Source organism: Elephas maximus, chromosome 2 (assembly GCF_024166365.1).
Source record: "Elephas maximus indicus isolate mEleMax1 chromosome 2, mEleMax1 primary haplotype, whole genome shotgun sequence".
Taxonomy (NCBI): domain Eukaryota; kingdom Metazoa; phylum Chordata; class Mammalia; order Proboscidea; family Elephantidae; genus Elephas; species Elephas maximus.
In genome coordinates, this window is record NC_064820.1 from 122,718,798 (window position 1) to 122,739,562 (window position 20,765).

General features: G+C 42.1%; 1 protein-coding gene across 2 annotated transcripts in view; it reads right to left on the reverse strand.

Moving 5' to 3' along the window:
* The window catches only part of MCC (MCC regulator of WNT signaling pathway), a 535,647-nt gene that overhangs the window by 75,361 nt on the left and 439,521 nt on the right, over positions 1–20,765 (reverse strand). For both annotated transcript variants that reach the window (XM_049872263.1, XM_049872274.1), the window contains 2 exons: positions 6,234–6,397; positions 2,412–2,618 (listed from right to left, as the gene is read on the reverse strand). In XM_049872263.1, the coding sequence (XP_049728220.1) occupies positions 2,412–2,618; positions 6,234–6,397 (371 nt within the window). The remainder of the gene's footprint in view (positions 1–2,411; positions 2,619–6,233; positions 6,398–20,765) is intronic.

The following is a 20,765-nucleotide window of genomic DNA, read 5'->3' on the forward strand; positions in this document are numbered from 1 at the left end:
TGCTGTGTGTACCAATTCCTGAGGACATTTCCAGTTGAGAAAGACATACAGGTCCTTAGCATTTTATTATTTGGGAGTAATTTGAATATAAATTATGCAAATTTATATAAAAGCATGTTAACTAGATAAATATAAAAGGTAATATACATGATTAGAAGACAGGTTTTGACTAGAATGCATATAGAGAGAAAAAAGATAAATTTTTCAATGTCAACCTTAGAGTCATTCAAATATCTAAGGAGCCTTAGGAAAAAAAGATGGTACAGTGTTAGACCTGCTGGATCACTCAACAGGTAACTTTAGATTTGGCCTCAAATAACTACTGACATTTTTTGAGCATTTACTATGTGCCAGGCATTGTCTAAGTGTTTTATGAGTATTATCTAAATTTCAAGCAATCCTGCATTGGCTACTTTTGTCCCCACTTCATAGCAGAGTAACCTGCAGCACAGAGAGGGTAGATGACTTGGTCAGCCAGGCTATGAACTCAGGCAGCCTGGCTCTGGAGTCTCTGGTATGTAGTACCACATACTATGCTACTCTCAATATTGACCACCTGAGTTGGAGAAAACAATAGGAGAAGAAGGTTGGCTTTTTACATTTTGCTAGTTATAGTCAAGGGCTGTCTTGTGCTTTAGTAATTCAAGTGTGAGGAAGGAATTTATTTTGAACCACAATATATAATTACACCTAAGAGCAATATTTCCTTCACAAAACATGCACCATCAGAAGGTATACTAAAAGCAAGCACACCAATTAGGGCCTTAGTCATAACAATCAGGGAGTGGAACCTAGGAAATTACAGGAGGTGCGGGCTTTGGCACTAAATAAATGTCATTAGGTTGCCCAGATAGAGCCTTTGCTGACTGGGGTGGTTTACACCTGCTGATGCAAGTATGGAGCGTGGTATCTGATATAGCTGGTACCGAAAATATGCTTAGGCACATGAGTTCAGCCAAGAGAGGCAGGAGTACTGGCCTTTTAATTATGACATTACTGACATATAAGGAAGAGAGTGGATAACATTCAAAAATAGTCATTTCTTCCATACCCATGCATAATAAAAAAAAACATAGCAACTAAAAAACCTTGTATGGGGATTAAAAACAGAATGATTTATACATGTTGTTGACCTTTTTAAAGAACAAGCTATTTCCAAGGTGCTCATTAAGGAAGAAAAAGCAACGGTGAGGGGTGATGAGACTTACTCGAATTTTTTTTCCCTGTTTCAACTTTATGTGTGTGCGAAATTACCAGTCAGGGTACAACTAGAAAGCAAGCTTCTACTATTGCAAAGGTCAAGAAAGAGAGTAAGGTGGGTCTACTAATTCAAAGTGAAGTTCAGAGGGAACTGTTTCTGATTGAAGAATTCATTGCTTCACTCTAAGCCCAATCACAGCTCAAATTCACAGCCAAACAAAGAAGAACTTGTGGGTTCCTGGGAAAAAACGCTATCTGGAAAACTGAGTGCTTTAACAATTCACCCAGACGTTTTTATCCTGAAACATCAGCTCCTGTAGTAATGGCTGTATCTCCTAAACAAAGTGTTCTCAAATTAGTTCAGGTGGTGAAACCGTTGGTACACTGGGCAGAATACCAGGAATTAAACACATATACACACGCACACAGAGCAGTTGACAGAGTCAATTTGAACTCATGGCAATTCTATGTGTGTCAAGAGTAGAACTGTGTTCCACAGGATTTTCAATGGCTGATACTAATATACGATAATCTCAATTTTAGAAGTCCCTGGGTGCCCAACTGGTAAGTGCTCAATGATTAACTGAAAGATTGGCGGTTTGAACCCACCCAGAGGTGCCTCAGAAACAAGGCCTGCTGATCCGCTTCCAAATGTCACAGCCTTGAAAACCCTATGGAGCAGTTAGTTCTACTCTGCACAAATGGGGTCACCATGAGTTGGTATCGACTTGATGGCAACGGATTTTTATTTTAACTTTAGTAAGTTTGCACTGGATAACATTTTACATTAGATTCTGTACAGATACGTGAGAGCAGGTAATATAAGGTTAAAGAAAATTTTGTAGAAAAAAAACCTGAAACAAGGGAAAATTCTATATTTTGTTTCCAATTTGTAAAACACATAGTTAGTCTATCTTAAAAGAAGGACATTTTAATTGAGGTTGGGGGAGACATGCATTCCTTGGAGAGTGGTTTGAGAATTACTGCCCTAATATAACTGTACTGTGTGCACTTAGACCTGAGATTGCAAATTTTTTTTAAGTCTTACCTCCACACCTTTGCACTTTGAAATGACTTTGTAGCAAGAAAGAGATAGTGATTTCCAACACTACAAATGCCACAAAATTCCTGGGCCTGACTTTGGCTTTATACACTAGCTTCTCTCACCCCATGCCAGGAAAGGCCTGCCCCATTAGGTGCGGTACTCTCACCCTCCTCCGGAGCCGGTCCCGCTCCTCCCGGATGGCATTCATGGTGGCCTTGGTCCTGTTCAGCTCCTCCTCTTTGCTGCACAGCATGGCAGTCAGGCTCTCATTCTCTTCCCTCAGCCCAGCTAGCTCCTTCTCCCACCGAGAACGCTCTTCAGCCAGGTTGGGGTACAGATCTCGGCCGAGCACCCCCTCAATCTCCTCGACTGTCTGTAAAACACAATCACCAAGAACAGCCAAGTGAATTGCCTTGGAGAAAGGGGAGAGGAAGAAAACAGGCCAGAGAGCAGCAAATGTCCACAAAGAAGTCGATTCTAGAGACACTTCAATGCAAGTAGTATCATGACTAGTGATGCCCCCAAAATCATTCTCACCCCATTTTCAGTGAGGGTCTATGACTTAACCTGGGTCATAGTCTGTGTTACCCAGTAGTTCCCAGAGTAAGAAAAACACAGTCCGTCCCCGGTGTTTAAGTCTATCTGTGGCACTAACTGCTATGTCCACACAAATGGTTATCTCCCTCATTCAAGCTCCAGAACTGGTGAATACACGTGACCAGACAAAAAGCCAATTATTAGTCCTGATAACGCAATGACAAACATGGAGCTGCAAACTGCATACAAAATCTAACTTGGACTTTCCTAAATTATAGGCCTCCCATGTTCAAACTCAGGAGTAAGATAGGTCCCATCACCATTACCAGCTTTTATTTATTTTTTTCCTTTTGTAATCTTTTTTAAATAATGTTTATTGTGCTTTAAGTGAAAGTTTACAAATCAAGCCAGTCTCTCACACAAAAACCCACATGCACCTTGCTACACACTCCCAATTACTCTCCCCATAATGAGACAGCCTGCTCTCTCCCTCCACTCTCTCTTTTCGTGTCCTTTTCGCCAGATTCTAACCCCCTCCACCCTCTCATCTCCCCTCCAGGCAGGAGATGCCAAATAGTCTCAAGTATCCACCTGATCCAAGAAGCTCACTCCTCACCAGCATCCCTCTCCAACCCATTGTCCAATCCAATCCATGTCTGAAGAGTTGGCTTCGGGAATGGTTCCTGTCCTGGGCCAACAGAAGGTCTGGGGGCCATGACCACCAGGGTCCTTCCAGTCTCAGTCAGACCATTAAGTCTGGTCTTATGAGAATTTGGGGTCTGCATCCCACTGCTGTCCTGCTCCCTCAGGGGTTCTCTGTAGTGTTCCCTGTCAGGGCAGTCACCAGTTGTAGCTGGGCACCATCTAGTTCTTCTGGTCTCAGGATGATGTGGCCCCTTCTGTCTCTTGGGCTTGTAATCACCTTGTGTCCTTGGAGTTCATTCTCCTTTGATCCAGGTGGGGTGAGACCAATTGATGCATCTTAGATGGCTGCTTGCTAGGGTTTAAGACCCCAGATGCCACTCTTCAAAGCGGGATGCAGAATGTTTTCTTAATAGATTTAATTACGCCAATTGACTTAGATGTCCCCTGAAACCATGATCCCCAGGCCCCTGCCCCTGGTATGCTGGCCTTTGAAGCATTCAGTTTATTCAGGAAACTTCTTTGCGTTTGGTATAGTCCAATTGTGCTGACCTCCCCTGTATTGTATGCTCTTTCCCTTCACCTAAATTAGTTCTTATCTACTATCTAATTAGTGAAGACCCCTCTCCTACCCCCCCTCCCTCCTGCCTCTCATAAGCACAAAAGAATGTTTTCTTCTCAGTTTAAACTATTTCTCAAGTTCTTATAATAGTGGTTTTATAGAATATTTGTCCTTTTGCAACTGACTAATTTCACTCAGCATAACGCCTTCCAGGTTCCTCCACGTTATGAAACGTTTCACAGATTCGTCACTGTTCTTTACTGATACGTAGTATTCCATTTTTTTTTCTTTTTTTTAGTATTCCATTGTGTGAATATACCATAATTTATTTATCCATTCATCTGTCGATGGGCACCTTGGTTGCTTCCATGTTTTTGCTATTGTAAACAATGCTGCAATAAACATGAGTGTGCCATATATCTGTTCATGTAAAGGCTCTTATTTCTCTAGGATATATTTCAAGGAGTGGGATTGCTGGATCGTAAGGTAGTTCTATTTCCAGCTTTTTAAGGAAGTGCCAAATCGATTTCCAAAGTGGTTGTACCATTTGACATTCCCACCGGCAGTGTAGAAGTGTTCCAATCTCTCCACAGCCTCTCTGACATTTATTATTTTGTGTTTTTTGGATTAATGCCAGCCTTGTTGGAGTGAGATGAAATCTCACTGTAGTTTTGATCTGCATTTCTCTAATGGCTAATGATCATTACCAGCTTTTAGAATCGCATCAGAATTCCGATAGTGTGACTGAGGCTCAGTCCCAAGATGGGAAAGTTAAAAACAAACCGCAGTAACACAGGGGAGAGGAAAGGTTTCTAAGACAGCAGGGGTTTAATTAATTAATAAGACAGCTAGGAACAAAAAACAGCAGAATCTTAATAGTACGTGGAAATAAAGAATTAAAAAAATTATTTAAAAGAGTACCAATGGGAAAGAAACATGCATAAAATTAGGGGGAAAAAAGCAAAAAAGGAAGCACTCATGCTGCTTGCTTTCAGGAACTATTCACTCACATTTATTGTCTTGTGGAAAAGGAAGCATAAGTCTACTGATATTAAAAGAGGAGGGAGAACTCGTGTATAGGGGTAGAAGACAGTGAAGGAACATGAGAAATGGAAGGCCTCAGATACAAAGACCCTAAGGGTATATCATTCTCAGATGCTTGCACTGGCTCCCAGATGAAGATGGTTGGCCAAATCTTGCTGTCACCTTCCCTATGTTGTGCTTTGTCCTTCTTTTCAAATCTGAGATTCTTATCCTACTTGGTTCTGCTCTAGGCCCACGATGCCCCTTTCTGGTTGGCACAACCAGAGGCCAAGGCTAACACACAGGTTGACACTGCAATCAAATATAGAGCCTAGAAGACTCCAGAGAAAGAAACACTCGTGGTTGCTTCTCCCCATCCCAAACCACGTCAACTGTATATTTATAAATAAAGATGGAAAACCAGCTGTATCATAAACATGTGTCATAGTTTACATTGAGATACCACAGCTCTTCTGTGAAAGCCAGGACTCCTGTTGATGGAAACTTGGATGTACACTTGGACCTACAGTCCTAAGATATGTTCCCAATAACACATCACATTTTCCCTTGCACAGGCTCCTCCCAGACTTTGAAGTTAGGCAATGTTTGAATGGCTATGCTCAGGTAACTAAGCTGGTTAAGTTACATGAAGATACCAGAGGCCTGGTATCAGTAGGACTTGTCTTTTCCATTATCCATGATGAGTTGATGCAGATACAGAAAATTTCTCTCATCTGATCAGTAGTAAAGTGGTTGCTTATGAAAGCATTTGAGAGTCCCAGCTTGGGAAGGATGACTTATTCTTTGTCAAGACAACAGGCCCATTCAGACCCTGAACCTCCCTCTTGTTAGCACCATGAATTGGTAACTCCTGGAATAATATTCTAGAGGCCTTAAAGCTTTAGTAAAAACATCCAAGTTAATAAACGAGCCACACTAAAACGATGTGGTTCAACACTCATACTCTAATAGTTTCCAAGTACGTTGTTCTTTTTGCTGCAGAACAAGTGATCTTGGCTATTAATGACTTTTTCTGATGTAATTCAGCCCAGTAAGAATTTATGAGACTCCTACTTCCACCTGGTGGCCCAGTCTATATATAGTATGGCTTTCATAGAAACATTTATCCCTAACAGATATTTGAGAAAACCCAAAGACAGGGATGTGACCAATCTCCTCATATGATCTGGAAGGGTCTGATAGAGGAGTGGCAGGGGGCCCTACCTTAATAGCCAAGTCACAGTGTTCGCTGGCCGTGGTCAGCTGCTCGATGTGCCTGTCCACCTCGGCCACGGAGAGGCTGCAGCTGCTCTTCTTCCTGCCGCAGACGACACTCTCCAGCCCCGTCAAGACCCTCTGCAGTTCTGAGTTCAGGTCGCTGCAGTTATCTGTGAGTAAATGTGGACAAAAAGGCATTAAGCAGGTAAGCGGACAATGAACGCTCTTGCTCATCTCACTACTGGGGGACCCCTGGAAGATGACATTTCCAAGTTCAGCACCACCCAGCCTGACTTCACAGGCTGCCAGCACTGCCCATGAGGTTTGGAGCTGCAATTTAAAGTTCTTTACTAAGGATTTTCAGACCACGGTCAGTTTGCAAATGCTCTGCCACCCTGAATTATCTTTCATGTGAAGGCAGCCACATCTTGAGTTTCTTTAAAAAGAACAAAGAAGTGCCTCAGAAGGGGCTGCTGGGGCTTTAGAAGTCTTCTGGTCACCTTCCTCCTTGGCCATTCAGTCAAGCACCAACTACAGAAGAGTTTCACCTAAGAAGATCCCACAACTTTAGTAAATAAACATAACAAAAAGCCCCAGAAGAAGGAGAGACTTTAGGCATTAAAAAAAAAACAGAAACCATGTAAGAGATAACCCTTGCCCTCAAGAAGCTTATATCAGGATGTTTTTCTAATAACCTATTGACATAATCTATCACTTCAATTTAACCCAGGTTCTTCCATGAGGGGAAAAATAAACCGTTCTAACAAATTTCATATTGTTCTCTGTGTACCCAATTCTAATAATTGGTTTCTGACTTTAAAGTCTGAATTACCTTTATTTGCTGGACACCCAGGGCCTGGTCAAGAAAGGAGGATTAACCATAATCTTAACGTGAGCTAGACAGACCTTGGCACATAATTTTTTGGGAAGGAAATTGTTTAAAGTCAAATTCAAATTTCTTACCCTGATAGTTTGGGTTCTGTGTATCAACATGCCATTCATTATTGCTGCAAGTCAGGTGTTGACTATATGCAAGCTCTCAAGGTATGTCCTTTCCCTACATCTAGCCTGTCAGCATGGACTGCGTGTTGCTATGATGCTGAACAGGTTTCCGTGGAGCTTCCAGACTAAGACGAATAGGAAAAAAGCCCTGGTGATCTACTTCCGAAAATCAGCCAGTGAAAACCCTATGGATCACAACAATCAGATCCCGAACCAGTTATGCGTATGGTGTAGGATTGGGCAAGCATTTTGTTCTGTTGTGTGTAGGGTCCCCCGTGAGTCAGGGGCCAACTAGACAGTAGCTAACAATAACACACCCAGCCTGATTTCTACTCGAAAGAAGCTCAGTGTCTTCAGCTTCTCTTCTGCTCTCCTTTCTTCTCACAGGTCCCATGCACTAAAATGGTCACTGGCTTTTGGTGATTACCTATGGAAGGCTTCAAGAAAACTATTAGTACTATTTGAGTCAGGGTTTCTCAGAATATTTTAGTCAACCTCATGTGGCTACCTGTATCTCTAAGTTCCTTTAGGGAGAAGACAAGCCTGAGGCTCTGCCTCTAACCAAGGCACACCATATTCCATCTACCTTTTGAACCTGTTCTTCCCTGATCTCTCCCACCTCTGTGAATGGCACCATCATCTACCCAGTTACTCAGGCTAATGCTGTGAGGCAACCTTGACCTCCTTTTGCCTCACATTCCAAATCCAATCCATCTTGTTATCCCAAAATGTATCCCACAACTGACCTATTCTCACCACCTCCACTAATACTGCCTGGTCCAAGCCACCGTCACTTCTCTCCTGGGCTACCATAACAACCTCCTATCTCCACTTCCCACACTGGAGCCAAAGTGAGCCTCTTAAAGACATAGATCATGTTATGCTCCTAGCCCAAACTATCTAGTGGCTTTCCATTGTCCAAACTCCTTATCATAGTAACAAAAGTCAAAACTCCTTACCATAGTCTATAAGACCCTGCATGATGGAGACCAGTGGTTTTCAACCCAGGCTGCACCATGAATGCCCTAAGGAGCTTTTATAAAGTACCAGTGTCCAGGCCCCACCCCAGACCAATTAAATCACAATCTCTGGGGGTGGGGCTCAAGCATTGAAAATCTAAAAAAAATTTCACAGATAACTCTAGAGTATGGTCAGGGTGAAAGCCACTGATCTAGACCTTGCCTCATCTGTCTACCTTCCCCGTCATTCACCACGTTCTGTTCACATTCCTGGCCTTTTCTCCATCTCTGGAACACACCAAACTCCTCCAAGGGCTTCCTTTACCTTTGCTGTTTCCTCTGCCTAACTGATTTTCACCCAAATCTCCACTGATCATTCAGCTCTCAGCTCAAATGCCCCCTCTTATCAGCTTACCTAAAGCACGGAGTTTCAGCTCCTCTCCTCACAGGCCCTACCCCATTACCTTATTTTCTTTCTAGCAATTATCATTATCTGATCTGACTTCTGTGTTTGTTATTTCTCCTCTACTAAAATGCAAGCTCCATGAAAGAAGGGACTGTGTCTTCCTCACTATGTATTTTCACCATAGAATAGTGAGGGTGATCCAAAATCATTTTCTGAATAAACAAATACAGACACTACATCACTGTATATTAAGAGACAGCAAAACTAGAAACACAGACTCTCAGCCTTACAAATTTTCCCGTGTTCTGGATCATGCTGTGAGCTGCTAACAGTTGGGAGACATTCACTACTGTAGAAGGCTCTCTGGAGGTGGAGGGCAAGTGCCCACCACCAACTTACTCACAGCAAGGGGTTTGGGGGAGAGGAGCAGCACTCCCCAGAGAGCACACATGCCAATGAAACTGTCTCCTGCACACACTTAATTCCAGGATGATAATCAGAGAGGTTTCTCAGAATGATCATCCACCTCAAGGGTACAGGGTTTCTTGGTACCCTGAGCTGGAGTGAACACACATTTCTTAATTATTTGCATTATTAAGCACTTGCAAGTGGAATGAGGAAGAAAGATACCTCCCTTCAGCCATCCCATGCATTTCCCAAGCACAGCTCTACCCGATGCAATAATCATATTGAGCATGTCAGTGGAGGAGCTCTCACAGAGCAGGACTCAAGAGGGGGCAACCAGGCTGTCTCCTGAAGATGCTGGGCTATGAGGAAAACGAGGAGGATCTAGGGATCTGACTAGTATTCCTTTCTCATTCTTTACTCAGTTGCTGAGCCCTGGCCTCAGGTGAGAAGCAGGGGTACAAGGATGAATAAAAGACTGTCCCCCACTCTGAAAGGAGCCCTGGTGGTGCAGTGGTTGAGCGCTCAGCTGCTAACTGAAAGGTTTATGGTTCAAACCCACCAGCCACTCCAGGGGAGAAAGATGTGGCAATCTGCTTCTGTAAAGATTACAGCCTTGGATACCTTAATGGGGCAGTTCTACTCTGTCCTTTAGCATTGCTATGAGTCAGAATTGACTCAATGGCAACGGGTTTTCTCCACTCTGAGAGGCTCAGAGATGTATAAGACAAACTCCACAGCCCTTTCTCAGCTGTCTGCTATTACCCTGGGGAAGGAACCCTGGGGGCCTCAGTACAAGTACAGGAGAAAGGATCAGGAGGACATGAAGAAGCTTTTAAAATTAACATACAGACTAGTAACAGCTAATGGTCATCTCCCCTTTAAACCAAGGAGGGCTATTAATGCTTACTTCGGTTTTTGGAAGCAGAGCATGAAAATGTAGGTTGGATGATGAACCTAAGCAATGTACTGCAGCCTAGTTGTCCACAGAGCTCTGCACTGTGGTTTTATACACACCCCATTAATGATCAGATGACACCTGGTTGTCCTTTGTCATTGTTCCCTGTTTGGAACTTCACACAAGAGCAGATATTCTGGGTTGCCTGGCTGAGTACCATCACATAGTGCCAATCATTCACTATCATTCACCTCCAGTATCAACACTATTCAACGTGGTATTTAATTATCCTTTACAGTAAGTGGTGTATTCTTTTAAATACATGCTTAGAATAAATTTCAAACTCCTCCCCATGTCTACAATGCCCTGCACAATCTGGCCTCTGCCAGGGTTCAGAGCTTCAAGACCAAAGTCTGAGGCAGTTGGAGTTTCCACAAAAGAGAAGAGGTGTGATCTTAAGGGACCAGAAGGAACGAGATAAGCCAAGACAAGGGACCAAGTGTTCTAAAGTCATGCAAAAGGTGCCTCATTTAGGTGACAGTCAACACCGACTTAGGATCCTGAGATGGAACGATATAGTTCCTTTGGTTCAATTGGAACCTCTGACAGTTTAAAAAGTGCTTTTACACACATCATCACATTCCATCCTACCAGGCAGGTGAGTGAGCCTTGCTTCAGAGAGGAGGACTCTGACGCTTGGAGAGCTTCAGTTAGTTATCACTCAGGCTGCACAGCAGGTGGGCAGCAGAGCTGGAGCTTCAGTGTTAGCCTTCCATGTCCAGGGCTGTTTTCCCCACACCAGTCCAAGCTAGAACAAGTATTTCTGTGCAAACAAGCAAGCCAGCTCAGCCAAGCACATGTGCATGCCTACCCACAGTCGCTGCTTCCCAAAAGAGGAGACAGAGGAACAGAAAGCATGATGGAGGAATTAACTTTAAGTAGACTCAGAAAAGTTAAGGGTATTTATTGTAATTCCTAGGCCAACCACTAAAAAAAAAAATGCAAAAAAGAAGTATAGCCAAAACCAATAGATAAAATACAATTCTAAAAAATATCCTATCTATCCAAAAGAAGAAAGGGGGAACAGAAGAACAAAAAACAGATGGAACAAATAGAAAACAAATAGTAAATTGGAAGACCCAAATCAACCATATCATTATTATATTAAATATTAACGGGCCAAATACAACACAAAAAGAAGATATTATCAGAATGGATTAAAAAAGCAAGACCCAGCTAATGCTGCCTTCAAGAGATGCATTTTAAATATAAAGACACAGATCGGTTGAAAGTAAAAGGATAGAGAAAGCTATATCATACAAACAGCAAGCGTAAGAAGGCTGGAGTTGCTATATTAACACCAGATGAAGTAGACTTTAAGATAAAGAATATGGCCAGAGAGAGAAGGACATTTCATTATGACAGAAGAGTAAATTCAATCAGAAAGCCAAACAATCATAAATGTGTATGTACCTAATAACAGAGCTTCAAAATACCTGAAACAAAAATTGACAGAGTTAAAGAGAGAAGCAGACTAATTCACCATCATAGTTGAATATTATAATACCCCTCTCTCAGCAACTGAAGAACACCTAGACAAAAAGTCAGTAAGGATATAGAAGATCTGAACACTATAAAGTACCTGGACCTAATCGGGTATAGACCACTTCATCCAAGAACTGCAGAATACACGTTCTTTTCAAAAGCAAGTGTAGATACATGAGATAGACCATATGCTGGACTACAACAAAGTCTCAAAAACTTAGATGGAAAGCTTTGACTATGTTTTTTAAACACAATGGAATTAAAAATACCAGTAGGATACCAGAAACTTCCCAAATATTCGGAAATTAAACAATTAGGACGGGGAAGTCCTGGTATGTTGAAAGTAATGGCTACAATAACAAACAAGCCCAGGATCAGGAATAATTAAGAACAGTTTCTCTGTGGGGGAGGGAAGAGAAGCAGGCATACAGTACTTCTTAGAAGGCACATAAAGGCTGACTTCCCAGTTTCCTGCAGAAAAGCCCATTGTTTTCTGAAGCCTGAACCAAACTTGATGCTGTTGAGTCGATTCCGACTCATAGCAACATGGCTTTTTGTGCATATTTAAAAATACAGAGAGTAACCAATTTCTAAATAATAAAGTCTCAGTAACTAAATAAATAAGGGCATAATTAGCTGCTCTAAAAATATTTCAGTGAGTAAAGTGGGAAAATAAAAACAGACAGACATATATGAAACAGAAAAACAGGAATGCCAGTATATTCAGAAAGGATCTGACCTATTTTAATTTTCCCTGTATGGGTAGGAGGCAAGAGAAAGAAGAAAGTAGAGATACAAGAAATATTAAGAACTAGTGGGAATAACTGATTCTTTAAAACTATGGCATATCTGTCACGGAATGCCAACGTCAAGGGTGACACTGAGGTAGACATCCTGCTGCACCTCAGGCTATGCTGTCCTTCTCATGCGAATGGAAACAGCTCTGTGCCTCCTCCTTGATACGAAGAAGGTCAATTTGTATCAAATATACATTCTTCTAATACAGTTTATTTACATTATACCTCTTTTCAAAAAAAAAAAAATTTTTTTTTTAGGTATTTTATAGCAATTAAGCCCAGATATAGGGAAAACATAGTAATTGAGATGAGGGAAAGCCCAAGGAAGCAGAGAGATGCTAATGCAGCTAATGGAACTGCCTATTCCATTTAAGCCTGAGCTTCCTGGCAGCCACAGCAAAGATGAATTATCTCCTGTCAAAAAGCAGGAAGCATTCCAGTTTCACTGGGGAGACATTGTGCTTTGGCAATAAATGCTAAGAGAATTGAGGTACAAGGGACTTAACTTGCTGCATTAAGAGATATGATTCCCAGTCTCCTCAGACACAGTTTGACACATGTGCTGATTACACATGATTTCTTCTTATACCCAGTAAAACTAAAGCTGCAGACCATTAAAGTACAATGTAAAGATAATTCTGGGAAGGGCTAAGCTAACATAATCTTGGCATTCAGCTTTCTAGTTGTCTAATTTGCTGTAAAGATGAAACAGTGCACAGAAGAATAAATGGTATGGACATGTCCCTTACACCAGAGGATGCAATCCAGCCACCTGCAGCCAAAGATGTGTTTTGTTTTGTTGGCAGTGTTATGGTGTCTGGCATGGCCTTGGTCTTTTTTCATATTTTTAAAACAGCTTTTGAATTAATTATCAATATCTAAAAATATTAGAATTCATGGCTACTCTTGTAAATTTAGAGGCTGGGTCTTACAATGCTGGGCCAAGCTGCTAACATGATAACTGTCAGCGGAGTGGCCAGCAGCTGGCCGCTTTGGACTCAGCGTGTCCTTAGCTCCCCAGGGCTCTGCTCCCCTCCCTGTCCTTCACTGCCCGTCGTCTCCCTGTCCTTCGCTGCCCATCCTCTCTGTAGGAGTCTGCAATTCCTGCCTTCCCCTGCCTTTTCTAAATGTAACTTTTTTCAGTTACACTTCTGACAGGAACTGGAGAAAAGGCAGTTCAGGTTATATTTTTCTCTCTTTTTTTTTAAATTGTGCTTTAGATGAAGGCTTACAGAACAAATTAGTTTCTCATTAAACAATTAATACACACTGTTTTGTGACATTGGTTGCCAACTCCTCGATTTGTCAATACTTTCCCCATTTCTATTCAACTAGCTTTCCTGTCCCCTCCTGCTTTCTCATCTTTGCCCCTGGGCTGGTATGTCCATTAAGTCTAGTATATATGGTTGAGCTATGTGTATTATTGTTTGTTTTATGGGCCTGTCTAATCTTTTTTTTTCTTTTTTTTAATAATTTTTATTGTGCTTTAAGTGAAAGTTTACAAATCAAGTCAGCCTCTCACACAAAAACCCATATACGCCTTGGTACACACTCCCAATTACTCCCCCCCTAATGAGACAGCCCGCTGTCTCCCTCCACTCTCTCTTTCCGCGTCCATTTCACCAGCTTCTAACCCCCTCCACCCTCTCATCTCCCCTCCAGGCAGGAGATGCCAACATACTCTCAAGTGTCCACCTGATCCAAGAAGCTCACTCCTCACCAGCTCCCTGTCCAACCCTTTGTCCAGTCTAATCCATGTCTGAAGAGTTGGCTTCAGGAATGGTTCCCTGTCCTGGGCCAAAAGAAGGTCTGGGGGCCATGACCACCGGGGTCCTTCCAGTCTCAGTCAGACCATTAAGGCTGGTCTTATGAGAATTTGGGGTCTGCATCCCACTGCTCTCCTGCTCCCTCAGGGGTTCTCTGTAGTGTTCCCTGTCAGGGCAGTCACCGGTGGTAGCCAGGCACCATCTAGTTCTTCTGGTCTCAGGATGATGTAGTCGCTGGTTGATGTGGCCCTCTCTGTCTCTTGGGCTCATAATCACCTTGTGTCCTTGGTGTTCTTCATTCTCCTTTGATCCAGGTGGGTTAAGACCAATTGATGCATCTTAGATGGCTGCTTGCTAGCGTTAAGACCCCAGACGCCACTCTTCAGAGTGGGATGCAGAATGTTTTCTTAATAGATTTTATTATGCCAATTGACTTAGATGTCCCCTGAAACCATGGTCCCCAGACCCCTGTCCCTGCCACGCTGGGCCTGTCTAATCTTTGGCTGAAGGGTGAACGTCAGGAGTGACTTCACTACTGAGTTAAAAGGGTGTCTGGAGGCCATATTCTCAGGGTTTCTCCAGTCACTGTAAGGTTATATTTTTCTGATGAGAACTTGGAGCCTTAAATTTTTATGATCCCATTTGACGAAAGATCCATATGCTTTGGAACTCTGGAAAGGGGGTAATAGGATATTTATGGCAAAGAAAATTAAGAAGCCTAACCAGCATTCTTGCTTGGTCACACAAATACTAGTGGGCAAGGCTGGTTTTCTTCTTCCTCCCCCAGGAATAATTCTGTCTACCCCACAGTTGCACAACATCGACTATACCAGAGTTGGTTCACTTTGAATCAGGTGTTAAGGACGGTGTGTTTCCCCACATGCCTCCCCTTCTCCATAAAAACCCTAACCCAAATAAAAAACACAAGATGGCTAATCTAAGATACTCCACCGGTCTCACCCCATCAGGAGCAAGGGAGAATGAAGAAAACCAAAGACAAAAGGGCAAGATTAGTCCAAAGGACTAATAGACCCCAACTACCACAGCCTCCACCAGACTGAGTCCAATACAACTAGATGGTACCCAACTACCACCACTGACTGTTCTGACAAAGATCACAATAGAGAGTCCTGGACAGAGCTGGAGAAAATTGTAGAACAAAATTTTAACTCACAAAAAAAGACCAGGCTCACTGACCTGACCTGACAGAGACTGGAAAAACCCTGAAAGTATGGCCCCAAACACCATTTTAGCTCAGTAATGAAGTCACTCCTGAGGTTCACCCTTCAGCCAAAGATTAGACAGGCCCATAAAACAAAATGAGACTAAAGAGGCACACCAGCTCAGGGGCAAGGACTAGAAGGCAAGAGAGGACAGGAAGCTAGTAATAGGGAACCCAAGTTTGAAAAGGGAGAGTGTTGACATGTTGTGGGGTTGGTAAGCAATGCTGGTAACCAATGGTGAAACAATATGTGCACTAATTGTTTAATGAGAAGCTAGTTTGTTCTGTAAACCTTAATGTAAAGTACAATCATAAAAAAAAATATTTATAAAGAACTCAAACTCAAGAAACCAGTTAGGAGGTAGTATAAGCTTAAGTTTTGTTTTAACTCAGGCTAAATAAATAATATGCTTGTTACAGATGGAACTGTGTCCCTGCAAAATGTGTTGTAAATCCTAACCTCTATGCCTGTGGTCATAATCCTATTTGGGAATGGGTTGTCTTTACTATGTTAATGAGCAGGATTAGTGTAGGGTGTGTCTTGAGTCAAACACAAAATATAAAAGAAGCAAATTAAGCAAGCAGAAATAGGTGAAGATAGGTGCTAAACTACATGGAGATCTCCAAGGAACCAGGGGACAGAAGCTGAAGAGACAAAGACCTTCCCCAAGAGCCAAATGAGAGAGAAAGCCTCGCCTCAGAGCTGGTTTCCTGAATTCGGAGTTTTGGCTTCCTAAACTGTGAGAAAATAAATTTGTTTGTTAAAAGCCATCCACTTGTGGTATTTCTGTTACAGCAGCACTAGTGAAAAAACTAAGATAATGCTTAATAGTAGAAATCACATAAATGTTGGGTCTTTTAAAAAAATCAATTGACAATGTTACTGAACTGTACTTGTAGAATTTGTTGCAATGACATGTTTTGTTACGTGTATTTTCACCACAAGAAAATGATTACATTTCTGCAAAAAACAAAACAAAAACAAGATGGCTAGATGTTAGAAACATATCCCATATCTACTTGATTCTGAGCAGCCCAGCCTTCTCCAGAATGAATCTCCTCCAAATTATGATCACAGCTTCAAAAAGTACATACTCCTGGCATTTGCTTCACAGTTGGTAAAGTGTATGCCTAGTTTGGAAGCCCCTCATTCCTCCTCTCACTAATGGCTCCTTTTTAAGTTCCTGCTTGGAAATCTCCTCCTCCAGGAAGTACTCCCTGATTAAGTATAAAATAGCCTCTATTTACTTCTTTTTGGAGCTACCACATTCCTCATAATTACCTACTGACCAGCATGTCGACCCTACTAAGCTCACCGACTTAGCTCATTTGTGAATTTATTCCCAGAGACTCACAATGCTGTGCATGGTGCTCGAGAAAAAGAGGATGACTTGAAAACTTGAAAGAAATGAATAAGCCAATTTTTAAAAGTATCAAGTTTTTGTTAACCTACTGAATGATCAAGTACCATTAACTTTAAGACATATCACATCAGGTATCATATCCTGCTAAAAAGGCAGAGAGCTTTCAATTAAGATCCCCAAGGTAGAAAGCTGCACTGAAGTTACAGAGATATTAACAACAATGAATTTTAGTCACAATGGTGTGGCAATAGTGGTAGAGTCTAAGAAATGGAAACAGCTGAAGGCCTGCTGTGAACGCTCCCAAAGTCTTACCTGGGTGGGTTGTAGCAGGACAGGCCATAACCACAGCCCTCACCACCTGCCATGGCCTGACATATGCCCCCCATCCCTACCCCCTCTTCTGACCACGCATACATCATGCCTTGTAAAGTCATTCAAAGTGGAGGAAAGAGCTAGAGATTCTCTTAGCATAAATACAGACACTCTGCTAAAAGATAAGATGCTATATCCTAGCTATTTCAGATCTTGTCATAGCTCTAAGGCTGAAACCAGGAGGGCTGTTGCTTTCTGTGAGTTTCTTTGTAATAGTCCATTCTACTTTGCATGGAGTAAAAAAACAAAAAAAAACAAACAAAAAAAAAACCCCACTGTGGTCGAGTTGATTCCGACCCATAGCGACCCTAGTGGACAGAGTAGAACTGCCCCACAGAGTTTCCAAGGAGCGCCTGGTGGATTCGAACCACAGACCTTTTGGTTAGCAGCCATAGCTTTTAACCACTATGCCACCAGGGTTTCCGCATGGAGTAAAGCCCCTCTAACTCCATCAAGCAATACATAAAAACAATAAAACATAGAAAATGATAACAGAATAATGGACTTCCTAGTCTGAATGCCAAGGAGAAGACTGAGGGTCTGAGAGGAAAGGAGTAAGACAGTCCACAGAGGTTACCCCTGCATAATGTACCACATGCCCATGACTACCTAAGACAAGAGCATATATATATATTTTTTTATGGTGTGCAGTTTAACAGCATCTCAATGTCACCACTAATGGACAAAACAGCAAATGAACCTCCTGCTATGACACTGTAGTGAGGACACACCATCATCCACGTATGGGCTAGCAAAAAAAGAACAAAAGAGGTTAACACTAATCTAATAACGGGAAAACAATTAGATTGAAAGATTTTCTGCTAAACTACTGGCCTAGACTCCTCAAAGATGTCAATGTCAGTGAAGCCCAAAGTAAAAAAAAAGGGGGTGGGGTTATTCTATAATTAAAGAGAATAAAGAGAAATCATAATTAAATGTAATGCCTGAGTCTTGACTGGATTCTGGCCCAAAACAACAAAAGACATTAGTGGGACAACTGGGGAAATTTGAATATGGATTGTGTGCTAATGTTTGATGAATTTTAAATTTATTGGGTGCTTTATACAGAGAAGGTCTTTGTTCTTAGGAGATTTATGGTGGGATGGAATACACAGGAATTAAACCAACTATATCTGTGGAAATAAATAAAGAAGAAGCTCAATATCATCAGTCAGAACAAGGTCAGGGGCCAACTCTGAACAGACCATCAATTGCTAATATGCAAGTTCAAGCTGAAGCTAAGAAAGTTAAAACAGGTCCACGAGAGCCAAAGTACAACCTTGAGTATATTCCATCTGAATTTAGAGACCATCTCAAGGACAGACTTGATGCATTGAACACTAATGACTGAAGACCAGATGAGTTATAGAATGACAAGGACATCATACACGAAGAAAGCAAAAGGTCATTAAAAAGACAGGAAAGAAAGAAAAGACCAAAACGGATGTCAGAAGAGACTTCGAAGCTTGCTCTTGGACATCGAGTAGCTAAAGTGAATGGAAATAATGGAGTAAAAGGGCCTAACAGAAGATTTCAAACGGCAGCTCGACAAGAAAAAGTATCATAATAAAACGTGCAAAGACCTGGAGAAAGAAAACCAAAGGGGAGAACATGCTCAGCATTTCTCAAGCTGAAAGAACTGAAGAAAAAATTCAAGCCTTGAGTTGCTATATTGAAGGATTCTACTGGCAAAATATTTAACAACGCAAGAAGCCTAAAAAGAAGACGGAAGGAACACAGAGTGACTGTATCAAAAAAAGCTGGTAGACGTGCCACCATTTCAGGAGGTAGCTTATGATCAAGAACTGATGGTACAGAAGGAAGTCCAAGCTGCTCTGAATGGAATGGTGAAAAACGAGGCTCCAGGAATTGATGGCATACCAACCGAGATATTTCAACAAACAGATGCAGCACTGGAAGTGCTGACTCATCTATGCCAAGAAATCTGGACAACAGCTACTTGGCCAACTGACTGAAGAGGTCCGTATTTGTGCCCATTCCAAAGACAGGTGGTTCAACAAAATGCAGAAATTGTGAGACAATATCATTAATATCACACTCAAGTAAAATTCTGCTGAAGATCATTCAGAAACGGCTGCAGCAGTATATCGACAGCGAACTGCCAGAAATTCAGGCCGGTTTCAGAAGAGGACGTGGAACCAGGGATATCATTGCTGATGTCAGATGGATCCTGGCTGAAAGCAGAGAATACCAGAAGGATGTTTACCTGTGTTTCATTGACTGTGCAAAGGCACTTGACTATGTGGATCATAACAAATTACGGATAACATTGTGAAGAATAGAATTCCAGAACACTTAATTGGGTACATGAGGAACCTGTACATAGACCAAAAGGCAGTCATTTGAAAAGAACAAGGGGATACTTTGTGGTTTAAAATCAGGAAAGGCGTGCATCAAGGCTGCATCCTTTCTCTATACTTATTCAATCTGTATACTGAGCAAATAATCCAAGAAGCTGGACTATATATGAAGAAGAATGCAGCATCAGGATTGGAGGAAGATTCATTAACAACCCGTGATATGCAGATGACACAACGTCGCTTGCTGAAAGTGAAGAGGACTTGAAGCACTTACTGAAGAGGACTTGAAGCACTTACTGAAGAAGATCAAAGAGTGCAACCTTCAGTACAGATTACACCTCAACCCAATCAACACCTATGGAAGCAGCAGTCAGGAAATCAAATGGAGTATTTTCATCGGGCAAATCTGCTGGAAAAGATCTGTTTAAAGTGTTAAAAAAAAACCCAAAAAACAAAGATGTCACCTTGAAGACTAAGATGTGCCTGACCTAAGTCATGGTGTTTTCGATCACCTCATATGCACACGAAAGCTGGACAACAAATAAGAACACTGAAGAACTGATGCCTCTGAATTAGGATGCTGGCAAAGAATATTGAATATATCATTGGCCACCAGAAGAACGAACAAATCTGTCTTGGAAGAAGCACAACCAGAATGTTCCTTAGAAGCTAGGACGGTGAGAGTAAACTGTGCTCCACAGGGTTTTCAATGCTGGTTTTTCAGAACTTCATTACCAGGCCTTCTTCCAAGGCACTTCTGGGTGGACTTGAACATCCAACATTTCAGTTACCTGAGCGCATTAACTGTTTAAGCCACGCAGGGTCTCCTGCCTGTACACAGAAGCCCTTTACTCATTTATTTAACAAGCTACCAGACAATGTGCCAGGTACTGGGGATATGAGGTGCAGAATCTGCCACCAGATTGCTATACTCCCACGATCAAATTCCTCACACCTGGAATAACATCCAGATTCCTTATCTTGGCCTAAAACCAAAAAAAAACCCATTGTTATCGAGTTGATTCTGACTCATAGTGACCCTATAGGACAGAGTAGAACTGCCCCATTTGGCTTGCAAGGAGCAGCTGGTGGGTTCGAACTGCCAACCTTTTGGTTGGCAGCCTGAGCTCTTAACCACTGCGTCACCAGGCCCCTACCTTGGCCTACAGGGCCTCAAAGGACCTGGGCGCCCTCCTCCCCATGTGTCAGACCTCAACCTCTTTCACTCTCCATTTTTCTCCCAGCTCTGACCACAATAGCCTCCTTGATGTCCTTCAAACCTGGCCAGAGTTTCTTGCCTCAGTGTCTCTGCATTAGCTGTTCCTTCTGCCTGGAGTCCTCTTTCCTAAAATTTACACATGGCTTCTCCCTTATGCCAGTCAGATGGCTTTTCATCAGACAGGCTGTCATGGATTGAAATATGTGCCCCCAAAATGTGTGTATCAACTTGGTTATGCCATGGTTCCCAGTATTGTGTGGTT